Source organism: Pyrgilauda ruficollis, unplaced genomic scaffold, assembly GCF_017590135.1.
Source record: "Pyrgilauda ruficollis isolate IOZ18807 unplaced genomic scaffold, ASM1759013v1 scaffold7, whole genome shotgun sequence".
Classification (NCBI taxonomy): Eukaryota; Metazoa; Chordata; class Aves; order Passeriformes; family Passeridae; genus Pyrgilauda; species Pyrgilauda ruficollis.
This window is the reverse complement of record NW_024528821.1, coordinates 3,473,484-3,501,242: the sequence shown is the minus strand read 5'-3', so window position 1 is coordinate 3,501,242 and position 27,759 is coordinate 3,473,484. Positions and strand designations below refer to the sequence as shown.

Genomic DNA, 27,759 nt, shown 5'->3' with positions numbered 1-27,759 from the left:
GCAAGGTGCCCATCAGCACAATTGTGGGAATCAAAATCCAGCCTGGAGACTGAAAAATGTAGGGAAGAGCATTACATTAGGGAAAAAAATGAAAGCCTGTCCATAAGCATCGGATCAAATGGTGCTCACATGAAGAAGTGGATCAATAATATCAATAGCCATTACCAGAGGAGCAGCACGAATTCTGTTATCATAGAACTTTGGAAAAACCTTTTGTCTTTGGCTTTTGGCTTATTTGTAGGTAATATATAATGAACCTGGTAGTCTTAGAGTAGTCTTTCCAGCCTTAATGATTTTATAAGGCAGCTTTCTTTGAAAAATGGAGCATATTTTAAAATTCTCCTCCCTGTTGACCTTCCTCAAATTCTGTCCCAGCTCTGTTGGATTTTTTCCTGGTTCCATTATTAAATAAATATAGATTCTACACACAAAACCAGTTTCCAGAATGCTGTTGAACTCCCCACTGCAAGGCTTTTTCCCCCTCCAAGATGCAAACACTTTGATTTTGGCTTAAGGAAAGTGTAGGTGACCATTAACTTTTTGCCTTTCTTTTTTTTTTTTTTTTTTTTTTTTTTTTTTTGGTGAGATTAGCAAAGAAAATTGATCATTTGGGGATGGAGGGGAATGGGAGCTTGGCAGAACTCCTTTTCCATGCTGCCAAATGGAACAAGTTCTCAAACCCTTAACTTTAACGCCCAATATTTCAACAGAAAGAGGAAAATATGATGGCTTGGGATGTGAGCCCAGGCTCAGAGCTGCTTCCATTGCTCTTCCTCTGGCTAAATAGTTCCTTAATTACTTCTTAATTGCTGTCAACAGCACTGTTCTGCCTTCTTCAGAGTAATGAGTGATGTCTTGTTAGATATTAGGAAGAAATTCCTCCCTGTGAGGGTGCCGTGGCCCTGGCACAGGTCTTCCTGGAAGTGTCCAAGGGATGGAGCTTGGAGCACCCTGGGATAGTGGGGGGTGTCCCAAGGATGGGGGGATTGGAATGAGATGAGCTTTGGGTCCCTTCCAACCCAAAGCATTGTCTGATTCTATGAAATCCAAGTGAACCCTGGTAAAGCAGAAGGAAGTCACTCCTCGAGGGTGTCACTGCATCCCTCCTGCCTCCCAAAATGTGTCCTCCTCGTGCTTTACAAAGCGATGCTCGCGTGGTGCTGAGGCCCAGGATCTGTGTCCTGGGTCCCCACAGCTCAGAAGTGGGTCACCAGCCTGTCACTGGCGCTCCATTTTGGTGTCACTTAGGCGGCTGAAGGCAGCAAACAGGCCATCGATCCGTCTGGCAACAGCCCCGGGCCCCAGATTTTAATTACCAGCGTTCTTTGGGCTAAATTTGTGCCTCTTGAAGCATCGTCAGCCTGAATGAAGCTTCACAATGGAGGAATTTGACCCAATACGTTTTTTTCTCCACAGTTTTATTAAAATCTGTTAAACACTGTGGCAACTACCTTTATTTTTCCATTTTTCCAACTATTCAGTCTGATGACGTTTTCAAAAAAGTTGAAAAGGACTTTTCCTGTTAATCTTTTTTATAGGAAACTTTAAGCAATTGTAGAGCCTCATTTGTCCCACACAGGTGCCTGCCATTCCTGCAGCTCTGTATTTAGCCCAACAAACTGGGTGATTTGCTTGTTTCACCAAATGAAAACTGATTTCCAGTAATTTTTGTGTTGTGTTCTTCATGTGGGTGCTGCAGAAATCCAGGGAAGCCCCCTGTGTGATAGAGCTGTTTTGGGATGGGGTTTTTTATGGGACCTGTTCTGTCAAGTCTGTCTGTTCTAACAGCAGTGCAGGTTATTTTTTTCCCTCCAAGAGAGGTTTGTGAGGGACTGGGAGCCAGAACACATCAAGAGTTGGGATTAAATGTGAGTTGTACCATTGGCCTGAGGAATTTCCTCAATGAAGCATCCACAGGAGGAGCCCCTATTTGGACATGTGGCACCAAGAAGCACCACTCTCCAGTGGGCTCTCCCAGCTGGAAGCTGATGGACCAGGGAGGGAACCCAGCCTGAGGTGGAACATTTGCTCCTCCCTTTGCAGCCGCCCCCACGAGCTCTGGCGCCTCCAGCAGCGCTTCCAACCGCTCACCCACCAGAGCGGGAGCAGCTGCGGCTTCCAGGGCCATGGAGAGCCGGGCATGCAGAGCTGCAGCTGTCCTGGCCGGCTCCTGGCTCTCCTGCACGCTCCAAGCCCCGCGGGTGGGAGCCCTGCGGGAGCCGCTGCTGGAGGACGCGGCGCTGGAGAACATCAGCTGGGCTGCCGAGGAAGCCCAGGGCAACCACTCCTCGGAGCACGCCTTCTTCTCCCTGGATTATCAGCACGTCCAGGTGCCCTTTGAAATCACGCTCTGGATCATGCTGGCGTCCTTGGCCAAAATAGGTGAGGCCTGCTGAGAGGATGAGGAGGGACGGGGAATCCCTGTGGAGGTGGTGTGGCCTTTGCTCCACCTCCGCTCTGGTTTGGAGCTCGAGGTAACGTGCCAAACCCTTGGAATTCACACACTGTGTGCCAGAGACACTGCACAGGTGGAAAATAAGTTGCATTTTAGGTTGGAAGTGGTGGTTTTCCATCTAGAAATTCACTGTTGCTGTTAGGAGGAAAAATACCAGGTTTCCAGGAGTAGGAATTTGATTTAACTGCAGGACATTCTAAGGTGTGTCTTCACCTTGATTTCCTTGCCAGCCACGCTCTGTGCAGGTGGTCCACTGACATCTACATCTTAAAATGAAGATTCCTTATTCTTCTAAAAGTGCCCTGTGTCTGGCCAAGGAATAATTCCATCCATGTCCAGGCTGTTACACAGCCTAAAATAAAATCTCTGGGCATTGATTGTCTGTGCAAGGTCATCTAAACTAGATTAAATTATGCAAAGTATCTGACATTTTTATATTTTCCTCTGAAAACTGGGCACAGGAAAGTGAAAACTATATATAAATATTTTTCTCCAGGAATCATCTTCAATTCTGTTAAATTACTGCTATAAAAGTTATTTTACAGCATTTTTTCTTGTATTTCTTTTCCTCAGAATGTAGAAGTCTCTAAGATTGGGTTTGATCAGAATTTTTCAGATGGAAAGGGTCTTTTTGTCTCACTAATTTCATGCTACATAATGAGACCCTAATTCTAGTCACATGCATGAAGACATAATAATGATCAGAGATTTTTAAAATTTCTTATTCATATTTTAATTAGGTTTGTTTCAATGACTTTTTCTTTTAATAACTCACCTTGTACTTGTGGTGATTTTTCTAATGTTGGGCATTGCACAAGACAGGCTTGATTGGATGTTTTTTAGCTGTTTAGCTTTAAATGCTAATGATTAAATAGTATTAAAAGTGGATCTGTTCATAATTAATGGTAAGGGTTTCTGTGATTTTTTTAATGTATAGAATCTGTATTGTGTTTAAAATTAGAAATTGCTATTTCAGTTAGTGCTGAAGATGGGCTGCTGACTAGATTACATAATTAATAATTCCAAATATAGTTTTATTTATGTGGATTATTACTTTTTGTTTATTACCTCAATATATCTTTCTAACCTTATGCTATGATGAAATGAGGTCTGAACAGACAGTAATTGGAGAAAGTTTGGAATTTTCAGTAAATTTTAGATTTTCTAACCAATTTCTGAGCAACTTCACCCTCACTGTATGAATCTATTTGTGCTACTTGGAGGTGTAACCTGCTGACAGTGGGAGCATGGGGACCTTCTGAGGGTTTGGGCTGGTGAGGTAACACCAGATTTATCCTTCCGTGCCCTGCAGGGTTCCACCTCTACAACAAGCTGCCTTCCGTCGTTCCCGAAAGCTGTTTGTTGATATTTGTGGGACTCATCATGGGGGGAATCATCTATGGATTCAATGATAGGTCACCACCAGTGATGGACAGCGACATCTTTTTCCTCTACCTCCTGCCCCCCATCGTGCTGGACGCCGGCTACTTCATGCCCAGCCGCCCCTTTTTCGAGAACATCGGCACCATCCTGCTCTACGCGGTGGTGGGGACCATCTGGAACGTGTTTGGGATCGGCTTTTCCCTGTATGGGATCTGCCAGGTGAAAGCCTTCCGGCTGCAGGACGTGTCCCTGCTGCACAACCTCCTGTTTGGCAGCCTTATCGCCGCCGTGGACCCCGTGGCCGTGCTGGCTGTCTTCGAGGAGATCCACGTCAACGAGAAGCTGCACATCCTGGTTTTTGGGGAATCGCTCCTCAACGATGCCGTGACTGTGGTAAGGACCAGCCTGGGCTGGGGTGTTTAACCTGCAGAGGATGGTGCTGAGTGATGGGATGGAAGATCTGCAGAAAAGGAGGCTCAGGGAAGATTTTATTTCCCTCTACAGGAGTGATGGGATGGAAGATCTGCAGAAAAGGAGGCAGAAAAGGAAAATTTTATTTCCCTCTACACCTCCTTGAGATGAGTTCGTAGCTGGTGGGGGTTGATCTTTTCTCCCAGGGAACAAGTGGCAGGATGAGAGGAAATTGTCTCAAGTTTCACCAGGAGATGCTTAGATTGGCTATCAGGGAAAATTTCTTAATGGAAAAGGCAGTCGAGCATTGGCACAGGCTGCCCAGGAAAGGGGTGGAGTCATCACACCTGCAAATGTTTAAAAACCGTGTGGATAAGGCGCTTGGGGAGATGATTTGGTGGTGAACGTGGCAGTGCTGGGTTATTGGTTGGACTTGATGATTTTGGAGGGCTTTTTCAACCTCAATGATTCTGTGATTTGTTGAGGGAAAAGTCATCAACAACCTCTTCTAGCAGAGGACTCCTGGTCCAAATCTCTGGACTGAGGTCCTGGGCAGCATTCAGGTGAACTTTGAAGTTTTCAGGTTTCTCTTTGACTCCGTGTCTGTGGACAGAAATGTCCGTGGGGGCCACAGCAGTCCCCTGGTGGGAGCCAGACCTCCTGGGCAGGAGATGACTGGCAGAAATCCCAGCAGTGTATTTGCTGCCATGACCACATCTGGTGCACATCCAGTTAACAGCTGTTTCCCTCTTTCCTTCCCCCCACAAGGTGCTCTACAAGCTCTTTCGCTCTTTCTGTGAGATGCCGACCATCAAAAGCGTGGATGTTTTTGCTGGAGTTGGAAAATTCTTCGTGGTTGGTCTGGGAGGAGTTTTGGTGGGGCTGAGTTTTGGGTTCACCGCTGCCTTCACCACGCGCTTCACCAAGGACATCCGTGTCATCGAGCCCCTCTTTGTGTTCCTGTACAGCTACCTGTCCTACCTCACTGCAGAGATGTTCCACCTCTCCGGGATCGTGGCGTAAGTGAGGCCCTGCACCTCCTCTCTCCAGGAAAGCTTCCTGCCTATATTCACTGAAAAATACCCAAAAACATTTTAAAATTTGCAAATCTGTGTTTGATGAGGAACAGGGCCCTCTCCAACAGTCACTCTGTTTCCCAAATTGCACAATGGTGGCTGATGGTGGATTTATGTAGGTTATTGAGGAAAGTTTGTTTGAGCTCCATGGTTTTTATTTGGAAAGGCTGGATGTTCCAACAGTGTCTGGTAGGTTTGGCAGAGTCAGAAGAAGTTTCTTAGCTTATTTTGTTATTTTCCACATGGCCTAGTCAAAACCAACATGGGAAGAGTTACAAGGAGAATTTAGTCAGTTCCTTGGAAAGGTTTGATCTTGGTTTACAGCACTTCTGTTCTCACATCCCCTTCCCCATTTGCATGTCCTGCCTGGCAACCCTTGGTGTGACAGGGTAGTGAGTGATGGGACAGGAACTGAAGCTTGAAATATTCCTGCTTTTTGGCAACAGAGGATTCTAATAGAGACCTCTGCTTTGGAGATTCTGACTTGGCTCCAGAAGCTCAGACACAACTCATGTCTGGCCTCAGGTGTCAACCAACACCTCTGTCTCCAGTAACATTGGGAATCTGCTGGCCAATTTCAGCCAAAGCTGTCAGAGATCATTCAGTTCATTTAATTTTCTTTTAACTGGATAGATCTTTCAATAAAATCAATAATTTTGGGCTGGATCCTTCAGATTTAAGGGACTAATTAAGCTTTGTGCTTATCTCGTCGGGCATCTTGCTGTCAGAGCAGATGCTGACACAAAAATAGCCAGAAAGACCCCAATGTTCACCAAAAATCTCACCTTGGAAAGCAGAGAGAGAGGAAAACCAGAGGGATCCAGCCCTCCTGTATTCTGTGGGCTGGTACTGAGTGTGGTTCTCCTACCCAAACTGAGTCAGCTGATGCTGAGGATCACAACCATTTAATATTCCCCCAAAGACACCAAAATGCACCTACCCTGCATCAGTGGCTGCAGTGTAAACTGTGCAGTTGATGAGAATGAAGATAAAAAGAAAATAAAAAAATGAAGTGGGCTCCCAGCTCAGCACAGAAGTATCTGGGAGATCTATTTTAAAACTAATGATGTTGCTTTGGATATAAACCGTCCCTGTGTCTTGCAGATTTTGTTTCCTCAGCTGGTTAATAGGAGCAATATTTGAGTGTTGCTGAAAACAATTCCAGCTCAGGGAATAGGTAGGAAAAGTCTATTTATAGGAGTGCAAGACAGAACAGTGAAATAAATATGCTGCATAATCATCATGGAGCAGAAAACATTCAATCCTAATGGTGTCTCCTTCTATCAATCACAATCTGCTGTACCCATTATGGAACCCATTTGCTGTTCTTTTGAATAATGCATTTTTTTCTGAAGCAAAACAATGGCAAAGGCAGCTGATTCCTGCACTGTGCCCTTCTAATTGCCAAATTATAAATGCCTGTCTTATAGATCTGAAGTTCAAAACAATTCTTTCTGTTGTGGCCAGGGAATACTGTATTATAAGAAGCAGCTTTTGGCAGTTTGTTTCTTTGAAAAATAATTTGATTGCCAAAAAAATCAATTCTACATACTCCAGAAAAATATAAAAAATCTGAATACAGCTTAGTCTGTGAAACTGTTCTGCAAATGGATTTTAGTTGGATTTTTTTCTTTCTTATTCTCTTTTCCCCTGCCCCTTGCCTTGGTGGCAATGTCCATCTTTAGCCAAGACAAAACAAGTTTATTCTCTTTCTGTGACCATGTTGTGATCCCATGTCCATTCTCCAATAAGCATTCCCCCAAACCACAGCTCTGGAAGTCACTTGCCCATAAGTACTTGGATTTCTTAGTTTTTGACCATATCTATATTCCCCACTATTTATTGAGGCAGACACAGAAGCAGAAGGATTTATTTATTTTTTTTTTTTTTCAGTCTGTGGTTCAGTCCCTGTTGCTCTTTCTGGCAAAGCAGGTCAGACCTAAAAAGGATAAATCAAACCAGATCTGTATTAGAATATTTTTATGTACTGGTACATTTTCTTAGGCGATGAAAGATGTGAACTCAAGCATTTGGTGAAAAAGGGACTTCAGTCTTGGTCTCCTGCTGCTGGATAACAGAGGATCCCATTCCTCAGCGAAAGCATCATGACTTTCCCAGTTCTGACCTTTCCTATCCTCTGCTTTTGCCGCAAATCCTCTCCCTAAAGCCCCATTTTAAATTCAAACAGACCCAAATGTTTGTGTCTTCAAAATAATGCAAAATGTTAGTGAAATTCTGGGGTTAAACAGGGTATTTTCAGTGCAAAGCAGTACTTGCCTTGCAGTTCTCTGAGCATCTCCTAGTTGATAGTTCTGGGTGAGCGACCACCTCTCTCAACACCTTTGTTTGGGTCATTTCCGTGTCCTGGTCACACCCAGAGCCAGGGACAAGCCAAGGATCTGCTTCTCTCTTGGCTTTGCTGTGATCCAACATTGTGATGTTTCCTGTGGAATCAGTTTTCAGTGCAATAAAAATATGGATGGCTTTACCAAACAGCACTGCAAGTCAGGTCTTGGAAATTTAAAGCCCTTTTTCTATTCCTGCTGCAATATTTAGAACAAAAATGTTTTGGTCCAGATTAAAATATAAAAAACAGAGCTTCAGCACTTTGAGCGCTAAATTGTTTTGACCTCCTAGGATTGCTGACCTGAAAATGTATTGATTTTTGACCTCCTAGGATTGCTGGCCTGAAAATAAATTGATTCGAAAAGCTGATGAATTAGGCTAATGCCATGTTCCCTGGAACCTGAAGAACCAATTATCCATGAAAAATTGCCAGGCAATTGCAAGGTCAGAGTTTGGCAAAGTTAAAGAACTGGAAACAGTGTGTGAAGATGGGAAGAGTTGGGTGTAAGTTGGAGGTGTTGCTTTGTGCTCTGATAAAATGCAGCAGGTGATGAATTGTTCATCTCTTAAAATCCAGATTTGGTCAGTTTGGGCAACCTATGAAGTATTTTATTGTCCTAGTGGTCCTGATACTCTTGGACTGATGCAGGAAGTGACTCAGCCCTCAGTGAAATGTCTGCAAACATCCAAGACTTGATGAAATCCCCTTTTTTCGTAACTGATGTGTTGATTTTCAGTGTTAAAGTAGAAAAACTGGGTTTTTTTTTTTCATTTTTCAAACTTATTTATTTTCTGTTGTTTAATTTTCACTTCCTCAGCATCATTTCCTGTGCCATGGGCATGAAGCGTTACGTGGAGGCCAACATCTCCCTCAAGTCCCACACCACAGTCAAGTACTTCATGAAGATGTGGAGCAGTGTGAGTGACACCCTCATCTTCATCTTCCTCGGAGTTTCCACCATCGGAGAAAACCACGAGTGGAACTGGCCCTACATTTGCTTCACGGTTATTTTCTGTCTCGTTTGGAGAGCACTTGGTAGGGGAAATTGTAGATCTTGTTTTTCATGTGTGTTATTGTTTATGGGAGTGAGGAACGAGATTCCATTAGATGAGAAGGTGCTCTGCCCCTCCATCCTCCTTTCCTCCTCACTCTGCAGTGTGATCATTCCTGATGGGAATGCTAGGACTGGACTGGGACTTCCCAGCCAATGCTTCCTGCTCCTCCATCTCACTTGATTCCAAATCTTGCATTTTGCTGCAGTTCCCTGCTCTGTGCACTCACTGGTGCTGGATAGAAGCTCTCATGAGATCTGTTTTATCAATGTCCCTTTTTTGCCATGATCTTCCTTTACCCTCCTTCGTTGCCACAATCTCCTCTTCCATTTCAGTGTTTTTTAGTCCCTTGGTATTCTCCCAACAGGAGGAAATCTGTAGGCACATACCTTGGGGCAAGAGATCCATGAAAATCCTCTGAATTTAAGGGATTTAATTCATAACAAGCTGGTGTACAGCAGCATCCTTCACTGGGAAACTGGAGGAACATTCCAGTAGCTGTCCTGGGTAGACGAGATTGGGACCTAAACTGTGAGGATGCTCCTGCTCCTACTCGAGAATTTCAGGTCAGGGTTGAGAGTGGCAGAGCTGGGGAATTGGTGAGGTTGGCAGGGGCCCGTGGAGATCATCTGCTCCAACCCCCTGCCTGAGCAGGGGCAGGCAGGCAAGACTGTGTCCAGATGGCTTTTGGTTATCTCCATGGATGGAGAGTCTACAGCATCCCTGGAAAACTCATCGGGGTGTGTGACCAACCTCACAGCAATAAAGAGACCAAGGCTTGGTGATAATGAGGAGCAAGGCAGGAAAATACTCTCCTGATAACTCATCTCTGCAGTTTCTTTAGCCACAATTACAATGCAAACCCAAGTGCTGGTTCCAGGATTCCTTGGGATCCCATTTTCATGCATTGAAAATTACCAGAAAAAATAGATGTGCTTTGTTTCCTTTCTCCTCAGTTGCATCTTGTGATGATTCCGTGCTGGGAGAGGCTGGACCTCCATTCCTCTTGCAGTGCTTGGCACCTAATGAGTGCAGAGTGCCTCAGTTATGGGTATTTTTATATCTTAACAACATTTGGGAAAATAACAGCACACATTTTTGGAAAAGAATTCGAGAGCTTAAAAACGTTCAGCAGGATTTATGTTTACAAACCAGTAAGTCAAGCAGTGAACTCGAATTTGACAGACACTTCAAGAAATTGTTTAAATAGGTTAGGCCATGATTAGCAAGGCCGAGCAGAATGGGGTTTATTAGCTGTTAGGACATGCCAAAGTTTGTTTTAATAACTGTGCACCAGTCTTGGAAATGTGCTCATTAGTCAGTTTTTTGTACATTCGAGTGTTTTATTTCCATTAAGTGGTTTCTCTTAAATTATTTGCTCAGATGAAAGGAGTTCTCAGTGAGTTTGATTTTTTTTTTTTTTTAGCTCAAAAAATCTTCATTGCAAGATAGAAGAACATAGCAATGCTGCAAAAGTACCCCAAAAATCCTCTCTAAGCACAGCCCTTCTGAGAGCAGCTTAAATTATGCAGCATGTTATTAGGCAAGGGCTCAGGCTGCAGCCCCCCTTTTCCAGTCAAAATCTCCCTGGAATTAAACAAGAACACACAAACCAGGGCTGGAGATTGTCTGAGTGGTCCTGACCAGGGTGTTCCTGTCCTGCAGCACCTTTCTGGGAAGCTGTCAGGGAGCTGGGAGGATGAGAACTGGGAAGGGGCTGCACAAGCCAGGGAAACTCCTGCCTTGGAGATGGTGGTTGAGATTAGACCTTGGCCTGCTCCGGGCCATCCAGCAGCTCTGGATTAATTAATGATTAATTAATAATTGGATAGTAGGGAAGATTTCTTTGTGGAAAGGGTTGCCAAACATTGGAATGGGCAGTGGTGGAGACAACAGCCCTGGAAGTGCTCAAAAAATGTGAGGGTGTGGCACTTGGGGGCATGGATTAGTGGTGGCCTTGGCAGTGCTGGAGGAATGGTTGGACCTGGTGATCTTGGAGGACTTTTCCAATCTTAGTGCCAGGATTCTGGAGGTGCTTGAGGCTCTGATCCAGAAAAGGGAGGTGCCCCCACATTTCCCTGCAGGAATTGGGGATTTTTGGGTGGGCAGTGCTGGGATTGGTGTGTAAACTGTACCCCAGTCCTTCCTAGAACACTCTCAGTGCTTTAAATGTTTGAGAAATGATTCTGCTGAAACCTGGGGAATTCCTTTGGTATGAGGAAGATCATCTAAAAAGGAAAGTAGAGCCCTTGCATGGCAGCACCGGGGCTCTGCTGATAGCCAAGCCCTGGGGAGATTTCCTCCTGCTCTTTCCCAAGGTATCTGCAGGAGAAAATACATTCTGCTCCGAATGATTAATTGTATGTCATCTCTTGGAGCAAACTGGCCTTGAATTAGTTTAGGGAATGCTAATAATAATTTATGAGGAAGGATTAAATTAAGACAAAGGCCAGGATATCAGCTCAAGTAAATTTTGTTCCTTTAAATCATCGGCACTGCCTGAGCTGTAGAGTAGGGGTGGATGTCATCTGTGGGAGGCTTTGTTTTATTTATTTTTTAAGTTACAAAGAACCTTGACACCCAAGTGTTTCCTGTCTGCTGGTCTGGGCACCAGTTCTGCAGAGCTCCAGAAATGGGGAAGGTGCCACAAGGTTCAGTTAGCTGAGTTCCCTATTCCCAAACATCCCCAGCTTTTTGTTTTCTTCACACTCCTCCAATGTACAGTAAAAGTTCAGCTATTTTTAGCTGGAGGTGTGTGGGAAGATGTTTGATATGTACATAATAAATGCACTGTTTTTGTTTCTTTTACAAACACCCTCTAGAAAAGCAACAGTGCTGTGGCTCCAGCTAATTCCTAACCAAAGTCAGTGACAGGCGGTGCCGTCAGCTCTCAAATGGCTGTTAATCTTTGAGAAATGGGATGTTTATCACCTCCATTGGGATTAAAATCACGGCCTACTGATTTAAGGCCTGACTTTTGTACCTCTCTGCATCTGTTTGTGCATTTGCAAATGGCTGTAAATCACAGCAATTGCTGTGTCACCTCACGTGGCCTTCAATTTGTATAGTATAAATCTGAGGGAAAGAAATAACATTAACGCAGATTAATGCAGGTGCAATATAGCTACTTATCCAAGCTACTGCTTGGAAACTTTGGCAAATGGGAGGGCAATTCGTGGTTAAATTGTTGCTGTTGATTTGCCTCAAAAGCATTTCTAGCCTCAGGAATTCAGTCATTTGTTATCACCAATTAGAATAAATCAATTAATATTTCAGGACTGTAGCCGGTCAATATTTGTAGTCTCTCAAATTAGAAATATGTTGGGGATTAAGTTTTATCGGGACAAAGCAAATTTCAACCTGTTAGATCAGACTGGAAGAAAAATTCTCCAGTAGCATGTGGGGAATATACCCCCTTGTGCCCTGGCTAGTTCCTTGTAGTTGGTATTTACCAATTCCATGATGTTTTACTGGAAAATGTAAGATCATGAGTTTTCTCTAACTGTTCTATTTGACTGATGCGCCTCAATCTACCTTCCTGCTTTTCAGGGGTTCTTGTGCTGACTTTCTTTGTGAACAGATTTCACGTGAACACCATCACCAGTAAGGACCAGTTCATCATTGCCTACGGGGGGCTCCGAGGGGCCATTTGCTTCTCTTTGGTTTTCCTGCTGCCTGACTTCCACAGGAAAAAGCTCTTCATTGCAGCAACAACTGTCGTCATCCTCTTCACCGTGTTCGTGCAGGTAAAACCAGTACGGGGCACAGGTTCAGGACTGGGTCCCCTCCAGGAGCCTGGTGGAGAAGGTTCCTCTCCCTCACCCTGGGGCTGTAAGTTCTGGCGCTCCAACACTGAATTTTAAGGAATTGTGGTGCTCCAGGGCTCGGGAGGAGCAGCAGCTCTCAGCATTGCTGTGACATCTAGTGGTAAAACCATTCCTGCAGCTTTCTGTGGGATCAGGGACTTGGATGTGTCCCTGCCCTTCTCTGACCAGCAGCAGGTCTCTGAGGGCTTCTCTGAAGTTCAGCTCTTAGCTCATCTGGCAAACACAGCCACATTTGAAGGAAGCTGTGGTGGAAAAATTGGGGTTGTGTGGTGCTGGAGTGAGCAAGGCTGATGTCCACCTGCTGTTTATCCCAAAAAGTAAAGAGTGGTTCTCCACAGGACTGAAGTGAGTGGGATGTAGAGGTTTGGGAAAGATCTCATGTAGAAAAACTCCCTACAAGCTCCTGGTCAGGGACATGAGGTCCATGTGGAGCTGCTGCCCAGGAGCAGAGCAGTTTCTGGGCCTTTGGGAGATGGTGGCTCGTGGTGGCAGCTCTGAGTGGCCCCGTGGCTGAGCATCACCCTCAGACCAAATTCCTTCTGCTTTTCCTGACTGAACCCCTCAGGTGGGTGTCGAGCACTGGGAAGATGTGGAGGGTTGGGGTTGATTTTGCTTCCCCAAATGTGGAGGGTTGGGGCTGATTTGGACATCCACCCAAATCCTCGTCCTGAGCTGGTGAAGTGGTGGAGGACGGATCAGAGTGTGTTGTGCCAATGGGATCAGAGCTGGGAGCTGCAGGGCAGAGGGACTGGGCACAGCCTCAGCCTGAAAGGAGAGAGAAGGGGCCAGGCCGGCTGGGGGATGTGCTTAGGTGGAGCTTGACAAGTTTTAAGATGCAAATGTGGGTGAGAAATTGAAAAGCCCCGGTCCCCAGGCACGTCCCTCACGCAGAGCAGCTCTTGAGCCTCACACAAAGGTTGTTCTAAGGCAGCAACTCCAGGCTTTGGGAAATCCTTCCTGGGGCTGGGAAAAGGCTTTTGTGTAACCTCAAAGCTCAGCTGGTGATGTCATCCCTGTGCAAAAGGGTGAGAGTTACCCAGGGTCCCCGTGTCGCCCCTGACCTTCACCCATTCGGGAACGTTGTCTGCAGTGCTGGGCTCCAGGGACCTGCAGTGCCAGGGCCACCACGACAACAGGGGGAGGAAAAACCAGGAAAATTACTTAAAACCTGAGGCAGAAAGGTATTGCTGCAGCTCAGCACAGAAAAAGGTGGGTAAATGTAACAGAACCTTCAAAAACCTGGGTTGGCAAATCAAGTTTGTGGTGCTGCTGCCAGACACATCAATGGGGGAGGAAATACTTTTACCATCCCAGCGTCTTTCATGGTCACTCTGTGTGGAAAGGGTAGAGAAATATTGGCTATGAAACAAGTTCTGTGCATAGTGGACATTTCTTGTTCTTTTTTTAATGCAAAATGTTTTCTCTATATTCACATATATTCTCTATATATATCCCTATATAGACTTGTTGGGGAGTGTCTGTGTTAGAATAGGACAGAAACCAAGGCAGAGGTGATTTGGGCCCTCCTAGGCTGGTTTGGGCCATCTTGTCAGAGCTGAAACCCTCCACATCCTATGATTCCCGTGGAAATCCTGCCCCTGCTGGCTGGAAACCCTCCTGCCACAGGGGAATGACCACCCTGTGAACAGCTGGGCTTGGCTGCCCGTGGCTCTATCAGAGCATTCCACAGGCCAGGAAACTCCTCTCTTCTGGCCTTCCTAACCCAGTTGCATAAGGCTCTTCCCACAAGAAGCCTGGTTAATCATTTTGGGAAGGTTGACTGAGCCATTGTCAATTCCTCAGTGCTTCCAAGCAGGCTGGCTATGTGCCACGTAGACCAGGCAGTTCTCCAGGGAGCTCTCTGGGCTTGTCTGGAATGTCACAAACCCCACCTCATTGTTCTGCCTCTTGGTGTGGTTTTAAAATCAAATACTGCTGGAAGTTCACTCTCTCAACTTACTGGCCCCTGACCTCTGCCATGAAACTCTGAGCAAATGTAATAATTGTGAAGGGGGGAGGTTGTTTGATGCCTGCACTGTCCCACTAGATTTCCAGAGGTGGAAAACATTGTGTGAGCTGTGATGGAGCGGTCAGACACTCCCTGGGATGAGTTATCCCTGGTGGGTGGAGGAGCAGCACAGGGGACCTGCAGGTGTGCTGGGAAATGATGTGTGGCCTGGAATGACACATGGGATTCCCATAACAGTCCCAAATGCTGCTTTAAAATGGAAACAACTGCAGCTGATTATCTAGGAAGGCAAGAGGCCAAATTGCACAGTCTCTGCTTAATTTTTGTATTATCTGTTATTCTGGAATTTGTGAGTTCTGTGTTATTGACTCTGAATAGCGACCCATTTTTTATTGCTATTAGCTATTAAAATGACACATTAATTGTTTCTGCAATTAAAAATGTGTTCAACTCTTCTCTGTGCCAGCACTTGTGACATTCAGAAGTCATAAACATCAACTACTCCATCATTTTTGCTGTAAACATGTCCTAGAAAAGTCATTTCATACGGAAGCCGGACTAAGAAACACACCACAGCAGCTTTTTAGTTCTCTCACGAGTCTTAGAGATATTAAAACTTTTCCTTGACCCTTCCCACCAGGTGGATGCTTTGATTAGGAAACTTAGCCCCTGGCTGGCCATCAGAGATCGCTGGAGTAATGGTGTGTGACACACAGCGCTTAAGGAGCGAGCAGACAATTGCTGGCGGAGGCTCCGTGCTGAGAACTCTCAAGGATTATCCCCATTTCAGGCATTTGAACTTGGATCATTTCAAGCCCCTTTCCATCTGGGAGGCCACGAGCAGCAGCAAACCACAGGCTTGACCTTGGAATTATTGGTTGGCTTTTTGTGGCCTCGGAGGAGGCGAGCGGAAGTTTCTTCCCTCCACCCTGAAGCCTCTCTGTGAGTTCCCATTGACAGGTTCCTACCAGGAGCAATCAGAGTGTGTGGGGTACACCCGGGAGAACAATTTCTAGTCCTGTTGAAGCTGTGCAGGTTTTATCCTGCCAGGAAAGCAGGGCAGGTGAGGGAGGCTGCTCGAACACCAGGACAGGGTCGCTGTGGCTCAGCCCCGCACTGGTGGCTTTTGTTCCAGGGGAGGAAAATTGGGTGTGAGGAAAGGCTGATTTCTGTGTTGGTGGTTACTCTGCAGGGAATGACCATCCGTCCCCTCGTTGACCTGTTGGCTGTCAAGAGGAAAAGGGAGAGTGCTCCCACCGTGGGAGAGCAGATCCACATCCGGGTGAGTGGAGCCTCCATCAGCAGGTGGCCAGAGCCTTCTGAGATCTCCTGGAATGTGTGTGTCTCCAGGGACCCTGCAGATCTGCAGCTTTACCCAAATCCTCGGGAGGTCAGCCCCTTTCCATGCTGGAAGTCCTGTTCAGCTTCTTAACCGTGGGCTTTTTTTGCATTGGAAGAGCAGCCACCAATCAGGCTGATGTAACATAAGATAATGCACAAACATGAGAGAAAAAGATGATTTCTTGCCCAAAACTTTAAGCTGTGACCTAAGTCCAATTTCTCTGCTCTCTGGAATGAGAGAAGGAAAGAAAATGAGGCTTGGTTTCTTTCAGGATTAGGAATTTCCATGTGTTCTCCTGTCCCATCACCACCATTGGTTCAGATATTTTTGCAAAAAAAAAAAGAGGAAAGGGAGGATGAGGTTGGTGCTATATTGGAGGGAACCTCTGAAGTGCACCATCCCTGAAATTATTGAAGGCCAGGTTGGATGGGGATTGGAGCCACCTGGGATAGTGGAAGGTGTCCCTGCCCATGGCAGGGGCTGGAATGAGATGAGATGTAAGGTCCCATCCAACCCAGACCATTCTGTAATTCTACATCCATAACTCAAAGGTGGGATTTCATTCCCCTTGTTCTCACCACCCAGATGTTGGTATTTGTGGTCATAGAGGACTTCAGGGAGAGGTTCAGCTCCATGAGATCAGCTGCTCTCCCACTCAGCTGAGCCTTTGCATTGGATGCATCTGCATCCAATGGAAAATTAATATATTTCTGAATCTAATTGTTCAATCCCAGCCACGTTTCTGTGGGTATGGCTCCTTCAGGAATATTATTGTCATTGTTTCTTTAGCAATAAAGCCATTGGGGCTGAGGACATTTGTAAAACCTGTTTGGCATCCTCACAATGGGGTTGGACTGCAGGGCTTTGTCTGAGGTTAACACAACAGCTCAGGAGGCTGAGGATCCTTTTCCAGTTGTGAACAGAGAAGACTTTGTTCTTTTGTTAGGGTGTGAATGGTAAATCATGTCAGAAATGTGTTTATTAGGAGGTGTGAGCTGAAAATGGCCATGCACCAATTAAGTTGAGAAGGTAAAAATGCAGATAGCTGGAAATCAGGGATGCAGAAGCCAGAAGCAGCTTTCTTCCTTAAATTTATTTTGCCATCTGGATAGCTGGGATATTCCTGCTCGTAGGAGCAATGATCAGAGTGTGTGTGTAATTCCAGAGAATCAGAGTAGTTTGGGTCGGAAGGGACTTTAAAACTCATCTCATTCCACCCCTTGCCATGGGCAGGGACACCTTCCCTTAGCCCAGGTTGCTCCAAGCCCTGTCCAGCCTGGCCTGGGACACTCCCAGGGATGGGACACTTCAGTGCTTCCCTCCAATGTCGTGTTTGTGGAACTCACAGCTGCCAGCAGCCATGTGAGGGCACTAAACCCACACCAGGCTGCAGGGCTGAGACAGCTGCTCTGAATCTTTTCCGTCTCTGACCCCCAAAAAAGATAGTTTAAAAAAATTTTAGAGCTGTAGAAAGTTCCAGGTTCATTGGTACCCGAGTGTGGAGGGCAGCAGAGCAGAGCCCTCTCCCAGTTTAGAGATGCCACTAGGAGGGAAGGCAGTTTGGGAAATTACAAGGATTTAACTTTGAGCCAGGCTGGGATTTTTAATATAATTTTAAACAATAATAATGTATTTATATAAAGTATAATATGATGATTTTATTTAGTGGGAAGTGTCTGGGGGAAGGCAGTATTTATTATTCAAGATTAACATTTATGTGTTACCTACATTTGTATCCTGAAAATAGTGATTTCCTGAGACAAATTGTCCTCAAAAACCCCAAAATGAGCCTTTCCTGCTGGTCAAGGCCCAGAACATGGGAGCCATCAGCCCTCCTGTACCCATCACAGAGAGCAGATTCATGGACCTCAGCATTTATCCTCTGCTTGCCCACACCTGAAAGCAAACCACTCCAGCACCAATGGATGAGTGGATGGAGAATGATCCCAGTGCCTTCTCTCCTTGTTTCCCAGCTCATATCCCGGGCTGGAAGCATCCCCTGTTGTGTGTGTGTGGCTTTTGCTGTTTGCTGGCTGGGTTCATCAGGTATGCAACCAGCGTAGAGTGAAATCCTCTCTCCTCTTCAGTTCTTGGATCACTTGCTGGCTGGCATTGAAGATATATCTGGACACTGGGGACAGTATTACTGGAAAGACAAGTAAGGATTTGCCAAAATACAACTGTGTACACGTGTAGGAAAAAAAGGAGGTTGGTTTTTATTCCCAGAGTTTCTGCTGTGGGCAGCTGGGCCTTGTTCATCCTCGTGGCACGAGGGAGGGGACAGAGGAACAGCTTTTCCTTGTCCAAGGGGACACCAGGTTTTCAGGGCACTTCCCTGATTGCAGACACCTCTTGTGCATCACACTAAAAAGATCCTTTCTCTTCTCCTGTTGTGTTTGTCCCTTCTTGCCCAAAGAAATCTGCTGGAAATGCCGTGGCCATGACACGCAGGCTGTCCCAGGCTGTGCACAATTAACATTAAAGAGCTGAGTTTGCAGAACTGCTTGTTGTGGACTGAAATTATAGACAATCTCTACAGATTTCTGTAGCAAAGTGTTCAATTTTCGTTAAATTCTGGGAGTTTGTACATTTTAAAATTTAAAAAAAATGCATCAGGATTTAAAAATAAAATACAAATACCATAAAATATACTAAAAATATTATCTACCAGGTTTAATTCCTTGGTGGTCCAGACACAGATGCAGATGGTAGATTTTGTAGGAATGTCCATGCTTGGAAGTGCCACTAGAGGGTATGGGAGACACTGCTTCTGAGGAGCATCCTGGCTCCTTGTGAGCAGATCTTAGAGAGACTGATGATCTCAGAGGTCTTTTCCAACCTAAATTATTCAACGATTTGAGCAGAAAAGAAGAGGAAATGGCTTAAGAGGGAATCTAGGAGTGTTGAAATCTGTGGCTACTGCAGATGTAGCACTTCTAGAAGAGTTCATGATATATCTGGCACTTTTGGGGAGTTTTTATTCTAATTAGTGAAGTTTTAATATTTTGACTCATGCACTGTAATGCAGAAATAATTAGGGACTGACCTCTTGGACCATCGATTTCTGAGGAGGAGTTAATAGGATAGAATGGAATTTAATGGAATTTGGGGCACTCCTGGGCTGTGACCCTGCTGCCTTGCTCAGGTCTGTTGGTGCTGGGGAGTCAGGGGAGAGGCTAACCCCATCTCATTTTGTTCTCCAACAGACTGGAATATTTCAACAGCAAATACCTGCAGAAGATCCTGCTCAGGGAGTACGACCAGCCCAAGTCCAGCATCGTGCTGCTCTACGAGAAGCTGGAGCGCAAGCACGCCATGGAGCTGGCCCAGGCTGGGCAGCTGGGCCACGGCCTCGCCCACCCCTCCTTCCTGTGAGCAAACTCCAGCTCAAACTCGGCAGCTGGGGGCTAAAAATGGTGGGATGGGTGAGCATCCCCCGGCTCTGATGGTGGCACGTGGAGGGCCACCTGTATCCCCACGAGTTACAGGGAAGTGGCGCTCTGAGGAAGAGGCTCCTGCCCAATTTTGGATGGGTGTGCACTGTTGAATGTTCTGAATGGCCACTTCAGGCCTCACAGATGGTTCTGCTCTGCCACAGCTCCCCACGGTTCTTTTATCCACCAGGGAGCATATGGACAGCCCAGATGCAAATGCCAAATTCCTGCTTTGCCACGAGCTCCATCTGCAGAGATGAGCTGTTGGCCACGTTGGCTGTGGTGGGATCCCAAAGGGGCACTGAGATTTGGGGATGCACTTCTTGTGCATCTTCCAAAATAAGGTATTCTGCTTTCCTTTGCAGCAGCAGCGACAGGACTGTCATAACAGACCAAAAACTGGAGGACACTCCAAATCCTGATGTCCTGGACAACATGCAGGAAATATTGGCGAGGAACCTGTACCGGATCAGGAGGACGGTACAACTTCTCCCTCCATCCATATTTTAAGTGTCCAATGACACAAATTTCCTCGGTTATCCGAACAGCCTGAGCAGATGTTATGAATATTTCCATAATTACCCAGGATGTCTCTTTGTGAGGAGAGAATAGTTGGCTGTGTGGAGCCAGATCCAGTTTCCAAGTCAGTGGCACATTTCTGTTTGCTGCCTGACAGCTTTTGAAAGGTTCACCCAGTCAGCCTATAATTTCATGGAATATTTTCGGCATCGGTACCCGGCAGGGAAAAGGAGAAAGGAGGAGCACGTGGAACTTCAGGCACTGGGTTATAGCAGATCCAGCAGCAGCTCTAGGGCAGAGCAGGGATGGAGTTATCCTCATGGTACATTTTTCCCCATGGAAGAGAGCTGTGAGTGGGAATTAATCTGCAGAGCTTTTAAATCCACCCAGCAGTTTTGCCATGGAACTCGTACCAGTGGTTACAGGGCATAAACCCCACTTGCTGTTTACAGAATCATGGATCATGTCTGGGGTTTCACACAGCACCTGGAATTGCTGTTTGTAGGGAGACTTAGCCTTAAAATCCACCTTGGCCTTTGTTTTATGGATTACACACAAAATACAGAGTCCTTAGGGGTGGGGCTGATGTGGGCAGCTCAGCATAGAGGGATCAGCCTCCCCCTCCTGTCCCTTTGCTGAGCTGAGGGAAACAATGGGATAAGGCTGGGAAGAAACCTATGGACCTGGTGGAGGGGAGGGATGAAGATGAAGGCACAGCTCCAGTTTGAGCTTAGTCCTGCATTTATCCAGCCTCACCCCTTGTAGGGACAGCATTATCCCAGCTCCCACTGGTGTTAGTGGGAGATTTCAGCTTGGCTGGGTGGTGGCTTTTGAAGGAGGATTTATGGTTCCCAGTGATTTATACGGGAAGGTGGGGTTAATACAGAACATTGGGGGCTGAGGCTGTGAAGGCACCTGGAGCAGAGTCACTGCACTCGTTGTGTAACTGGGTACCAGGTGTAACTCAGCCTTGTCATTCAGTGAGTTCTTGGCTGACTTCACATAAAAACCCAGAGTCTGGAGTCCCATCTCCCTTCCGTGGCTCTTTCCATCCCCTCCTAAACCAGTGCATGCCCATGGCTGGGCGGGATGGCTGCAGGGGGAGCAGGATCCTGCGGGAGGGCAGCGATGCTCCCGTGTCCAGCAGCCTCCGTGTGTCCCTGCAGGGCCCGGCGTACAACAGGCACACCCTGCCCGGGGACAGCGAGCCCACGGAGCAGGCCAAGGAGATCCTGATCCTGCGGCACAAGAGCCTGCTGGTGGAGGTGGCCGGGAGCGACACCTGCAGCTCCAGGAAGGAGGTGAGAGGGAGCACAGGACCACGCACAGGCTGCTTTCCCCACAGCCTGCTTATTGCTGGTGGTGTTCCCTTCGGAAGACAAAAAAAATCTTGTTGTTTTAACTTAAAAAAAAGGTCTCGATCCCAAATCGCATTCCAACGAATAGGAAAAATACCAAGGGAAAAACTCCCCCCAACCCAGCTCCTGGCAAAGCAAGGAGCCATCCCAGGCACAGCCCTGTTCAGGGCTTTGTGACTTCCACACGTGCTGGGAAAGGTCTTTACTGAGCAAATGTCACTGACTGGGCTTCACTCTGTCCATCCTGAGGTCTGGTTTTCCCGTGTTTTCTTTTCTGGGAGATTTCATCAAAGTCAGGAATTTGTCTCCCCCATTGTCAGTGGTCCAGAGTGTAAATATTTGAAACTGCTCAGTGTTTCCCCCCACCACCACTGCCTTCCCTACCTCTTTTGAAAGGACAGAAGCATTTTTGTGATTTTTCTTATGCATTCTGGGGGTGAGTCCTTTGTTTTTAAACACATCTACAGTTCTGAGCAGGCTTGAAAGAAGTAAAATAGAAGGAAGTTTTGCTTACCAGATTCCTGTGAGAAATGAAAATTTTTCCAGTTTACTGCTTGCATAGCTCTGTGTTGGTTTATGTTCTGAATCAGAGGAGAAACAGGGTTAATACAATATCTGTGCCTGGTGAATACTTTTGCTCTTTGGAGATTGGTGAGAGAAGCTGGGCCAACATTTATCTATGGAAAAGAAAGGTTTCCAGGAATGATGCATGAGGAGCAGGCTTGGTTTTTTCAGTTCCTCCCACCCTCTGTAATTCTTTAGAGGAAGAGCATTTCACCCTTGTCATCTTTTGCTCCCAAATACCCAGGTCAGCAGCGGTGCAGAATCACAGAACATCCAGAATTGGAAGGGATCCATGAGGATCACCGAGCCAGCTCCTGGCCCTGCACAGGACAGCCCCAAGAATCCCACCCCGTGCCTGAAAGTATTGTCCAAACAATCTTTGAGCTCTGGCAGGGGTGGTGCTTGCAGTAATTGCTGAGCCATCCCTAAATTTCACTCACTTCTCCGAATTTCAGGTATTGATGGCTTGAGCTGGAGCACTGTCCAAGCGTGAGCTGTGAGCTCTAATCTGAGCAGCCAAGCTCCATCACTGATGAGAACAAAATGACCTTTTAGAGAGAAATAAATTACCCTTCCCTATTTAGATAGCAATTTTCCATGACAGCACAAGAACTTGGGAGTGCTGTGGATTTTTTTCCACTCCAATTTCCTCGTGGAAGTGCCAATCATGGAGGAGCCCACCGAGAGCAGCAGCACCGCACCAAACGCTGCTGGTGCTCAGCCCTTCCTTCCCAGAAAGGTGTTCTGGCTCTTGCAAACAACTTAAAGGATTTAATTTGATCATTTACATGCTGATTGGTACTTACAATTCAGAATAGATAGGCAAGAACATGGCATGTTCCTGTAGAACATTTGGTATAATTAAACTTCAAAAGAGCAACATCAAACTCCGGCTGATTTTGAGCACGACGTTCCCTACTTTAAGGATATTTGATTGTTAACCCTTGTGCTCCTGCTTTCCCCTTCTCTGCTGCATTTGGTGGGAAATCCAGGAGCTTTGGGAAAGCTGTTTCTCCTGTTCCTTGCAGGAGTGAGTGCAGCTGGGCTATGGGGGAACAGAATAGTTTTTGGGGAATTGCAAAAGCAGTAGGATTCACTCTGTGTCTGTACTGACTCATGGGTGATGGGAAGTGCCCTCTGAGGGTGGGAAATGCCCTGTGGATTATGGAAAATGCCAGTTTGATGCTGAATACTGACTGTTGTGTCATTGGAGCCACTTGGTGGTGGTGCTCACACACCTTTACTGCACCCACCTTGGCTTTGTGCTGGGTGAAGGGAAGCAGATGTAAATCCCAGAATAGTTTGGGCTGGGAGAAACCTTAAAGATCATCCAGTTCCAACCCCCTACCATGGACAGAGACACCTTCCACTAGACCAGGATGTCCTGTCCAACCTGGGAGATGCTAGTAAATACTGAGAGCTGATCCCAGTGACACCTGTAAGGGTGGTTCTAACCCAAGAACCATCCCTCAGTGCCCAAAAGGACAAGCCAGGCCTGTTTTGTGTCACCAGCAGCTTTTCTGCTAATTTTTAAGAATAGGTGCCTCATTTACTGTGAAAAGAAATAAAATGATGCCCCAAAGTGATGGGATAATGCTCTAACAGAGCCCTGAAATATTAACACCATATTAATTTTATATATATATAATATTATATAATATTAAGGAGGGTGGGTGAATGCTGTTACTTCATGCTGTAGGAGGACAGATTGCAGAATTTGTCAGCAGAAAGAAAGAACACTCTGCTGAAAAGTAGATTTTAGCTTATTATAAGCAGCTCAATACTTAGCAGTTTTTGGGAAAAAAGCAGCTACTCATGTTTCTTCCATGCCAAATTGAAAAGAAAATTGTATTTTCCTATTAAAAAAAAAGCTATTAATGAAAAATTTCGATAGCGTTAGAGATTTTTCTGATTGTCAGATATTCCATCTTTTGTAGTCCCTCAGGGAAGGGTTTGGCCTTCCAGGTTTTGAGTCAGCAAGAAAAACTTGGATGCTGTTGCTCCCCACGTTTTTCTGTTCTACATCTCACCACGAGATGGAAGCATTACAACTGTGTTTGCAACCCCAACTGGAAATCCAGTGACGGGAAATAAACTTCCAGCAAAGGGCCACTGGAACCCTGTGGTGCTGGTGAAACTCCTGCAATTCCACTGCCAGTCTTGGAGAAAAGCTTTGGTGATACCTTGAGCGCTAGAAGCTGAGGGAATAATTAAAAAATCCCTTTGCTTCAGTAGAAACCCTGTTTTTTTCTGTTTGGTGAGTGTCTGGTTTTCTTTTTTAGTGGAGCTGCTGAGAGCTTTGCTGTTAAACATGAAGCTGCTGTAGCTCAGTTCAATATTTTATTTATCATATTTTATTAGGGGCTGGTCGGTCTTTTCCCCCCAGACAAAATCAGGGATGTGTGGGAGAATATTCCTGCTTGGGTTGGTGGCTTCAGCAGGCTGGGGAGGATCCAAGTTCATCTTGGCTGCTGGACAATGCATCTCCTTCCAGAGGAGAAGGCAGTGCCCTCCCAGGATGGACACAGCTCTGTGCCCAACACCAGGCTCCAGCCAGGAGGGCTTGGCATTGGAGAGGGATGGCTGAAGCCCCTTCCAGCCCAGACTCTTCTGTGGCTCTGAGTCACCTCTCCTGGGTGGCTTTAAGTGCCTCAGGGGTCTCCTGCACTTCAGGTGCTTTTACAGCATGGAGAGGGGGCTCTTGGAGTCTCCTCCAAGGAGAATTTGGAGAGCAAACAGGGAGAAGCAGCAAGAAAAGAGCAATCTTCCTTCCTCCAGAGCAGGTTAAATGATTTACACCAGGCAGAAGGACCTTGGCAGGAGAAGGAGGTGACTTCAGCTCTGAACCACAGCCCAGACGATTAACTCCAAGACTATCTATTTCCAGCAGAAAGTTCGCCTTCCTCTGCCTAAGGACAAAATTCCTGCCGAAGGCTGCTGCTTCCTGGAGCTGTGCATCACTGCTGGCTTCCAGCGCCGGCTGCTTTTGGGGCTTGTCTTATTTTAGGCAGGGATCCAGCCCAGCCTGAGCTGGCAGGGCAGATTCTGAGACCCAGGACAGCTTTTATTTACCACGGAGCACCCAGAAAATCCTTGCACCTGTAGCCAGGCAACTTGGTCCTCTTTTCTCCTGCCAAAACAGGAGCGCACTCCCCCAGAAGGAGCTTATTTGGAGCTGCCTGTGAGCCATGTGCGCAAATGACACAGTGCCTTTGGTAATTATGTCAGAGCCCTTTCATGGAGCATGCTCTGAGAATCGTTCAATGCCCCTGGGAATGGCTTTCCAGGGAGCCGGGGCGCTGCTGCCGGAGCCGGGAAGGCATTGTTATTAAAATGGTCAATAAAAGTGAGAACAAGGGATGGAGGGCAGCGGTCCTCGTTAGGGGAGGGAGGAGAACGAACTGAAACAAAACAGAAAACCAGGCTGGGAGGGGTCCAGAGTTATTTTGGCAGTCTGGGTTTCTGGACCGAGGTGCCAAATCACAGCTGCGTGAGAGACTTATTCCCAGTTTGCAGAGGCACTGAACAATCCAGGCGGCATTGTGCTACCTGATTTTTATTTTTTTCATTCCTATTTTTTTGTCCTGGAGGGTGGAGATTAGCACTGGAGTGAAAGGACAGGGAGCTCGTTAGTGCCAGCTCGTTACCTGCCTCCTTGGCCTGCAGCCAACGTGGGGAACAGCCAAGGTGAGAAACATCCATATCCTGGGGACAGCTTTGCCTTCTGCACTCCCTGCCCCATTCTCCCGGCTCCAGGGCTGCTTCTTCCCATCCTTTCTGCTGAACCATTCCTGGGGAGCTCAGACCTCTTCCAGAACTCAAAACATAATTGGTGTATTGTGCCATTTAAATTTTTTAAGCCTCTGACACTGGCTCAGTTTTATTTCTAAATTCTTGACAGCCCATAAAGAGCTTCCAGTGTTGTTCAGAGAAGCTGTGAATGCCCCATCCCTGGAAGGGTTTTAGGCCAGTTTGGATGGAGCAACTTGGTCCTGTGAGAGGCAGGAGGGATTGGAACCCATGGCAGAGGGATTGGAATGGGATGATCTTTAAGGTCCCTTCCAATCCAGGCCATTCCATGATTCTGTGTTGTAGCAACTCACCATCTGCAAAATACTTCCTGCCATCTCTTCAGTCTATTCTTAGCAATCCATCTTTTTTTTTTTTTTTTTTTTTTTTTTTTTTTTTTTTTTTTTTGTCATTGCTGTTGTTTATTTGTACATGGCAAAAGTGAAACGAAAGGGAGTGGAATCCTTAGGGATTGCAGATGATTGTTTGTGAGGCAGGAGTGAGCAGGTTTCACAAGGCACTGAAGTCCTTCTCTCCCTCAGTCCCAGAAGGAGGACGCGTGCTCGGCGCAGGGCGAGGCCAGCCCGCAGCCCAAGCTCTGCCGCTCCTTCACCGGTAAGTTGGGGAGCTGGGGTCATTCCCTGCCCACCCTCTTCCCTGTGGAATGGCCCAGCCGGTGGCAGGGAGGTTGTGGGACAAAGTGGGGCTCCTCAAATGAGCCTCATGGGTGAGCAAGAAGAGCTGAAAGAGCCTTGGTGCCACCTCTCCACCCAACCTGAGGTTGAGTGAATGATTTGTGCTCTTTCAAAGCCATCTAATCCAACCCCTCTGCCACAAACAGGGACATCTCCAGCTAGGTCAGGTTGCCTCATCCAACCTGGGATGTAGCTGTTTTAATCCACAGTTTATCAGGAATACTTCAGTAATGTTCTTCCTGAAGAAAATCATGACTGTAAAGCAGAGAAAAGTGATAAAAAACCATTATTTCTGGGTCAATTTTTTTTTTCCACCCCAAGGAAAACATGACCACCATGGCCCCTGACATACTGTGGTGTCAGAACAGAAGGAGATTGTAACCCTTCTGTTGTGGTTGCATGTTCATCCCCATCAAACAATCCCATAATGTGATAACATGATATTCCAGGTGCTCCAGCAGGACACATGTGTTGTCCAGAGATGGTTTAAGAAGTCACCAAGGTGAATTTTTGCTCTGCAAAGCTGCAGATGAGGACTGACAAAAGAATGATGATATTGATCCAAACACCTGATGTATTTTGAAGTGTAAACCTGGGTTTAAATTACCTTTTCTGGCTTTTTCTTCCATGGAAACACTGATCTTTTGTCTCCTGCTTTATAATTGGGGAGTGGCATGGAGCACCTCATCCCCAAAGAGCACAGGGCCACCTTGGTGTTCCTTCATTCCTGCTGAGCCACAAAGAAGGGTGTTTCTGGGGTGTTTGTTTCTCATGGTGTTTGTTTCTCGGGGTGTTTCTCGTGGTGTTTCTCTTCCCACAGTGGGGAACACGGAGAAGGTTCGGGAAATGAAGGAGAGCCGCTCCAAGTCCGTGTGTGCCATCCCGCCGCCCCAGCCCAGCGGCACGGGGGTGAAAGAGCTGACTCTGGAGATGTACAAACACAAGGGATGCTCTGGCTCCCCATGAGGGGTCTGACTCCCTCAGGGAGGGCTGCTGGATGTGTAGATAATGTAAATATGCATGGTGGAAAGGACAGCATGGACAGGGTGGAATATCCAGGGTGGTTTGCATGGAAAGTCGCTCTTACTGCCCAGTGTTGTGTTTTCAGGGGGAACTGAGGGCAAAGATGCCCAGCTGAGCATCAGCAATGCCAGGGAATGGCTGAGGGGGCATTTCTAAGGAATTTCTAGGAAAAATTAGCCTGTTCAGTCTGGAAAAATTGCTGAAACTGCCTACAACTGCAAGGAAGGATGTTTTAATAAGGTGAGATATGGGATCTTCTCATTATTTTTCAGGGATAGGCTAAACAGCAGGGAGCATTTGGATTATAGGTTGGGAAAAACTTGATAATCTTAAAGAAGGTTTTATTAGGGGATGGAGGAAAGCGCAGAAACAGCAACAGATTTCTTCTTCTCCTCAGGAACTGATGGATCCTGGCTATAAACATTAATCTCTTGAAGCCCAAAGTTAAATGACATAGTTAAGTAAGGGGCTGTGTCTTACCTGAGGGACTGACCCTCACCCAGACACAATTCTGC

At 46.4% G+C, this 27,759-nt stretch overlaps 1 protein-coding gene across 1 annotated transcript; it reads left to right on the top strand.

Moving 5' to 3' along the window:
• Positions 1-2,342: 2,342 nt before the first annotated feature.
• Positions 2,343-27,187, top strand: LOC121363185 (sodium/hydrogen exchanger 2-like). The gene is made up of 12 exons (XM_041485320.1): positions 2,343-2,382; positions 3,768-4,231; positions 5,018-5,268; positions 8,490-8,707; positions 12,274-12,470; positions 15,713-15,802; positions 17,950-18,020; positions 19,069-19,233; positions 19,662-19,776; positions 20,982-21,116; positions 26,075-26,141; positions 27,042-27,187. Exons 1-12 carry the CDS (start codon positions 2,358-2,360, stop codon positions 27,185-27,187), a joined length of 1,944 nt encoding a protein of 647 aa, XP_041341254.1. The 5' UTR covers positions 2,343-2,357.
• The last annotated feature ends 572 nt before the right edge of the window (positions 27,188-27,759 follow it).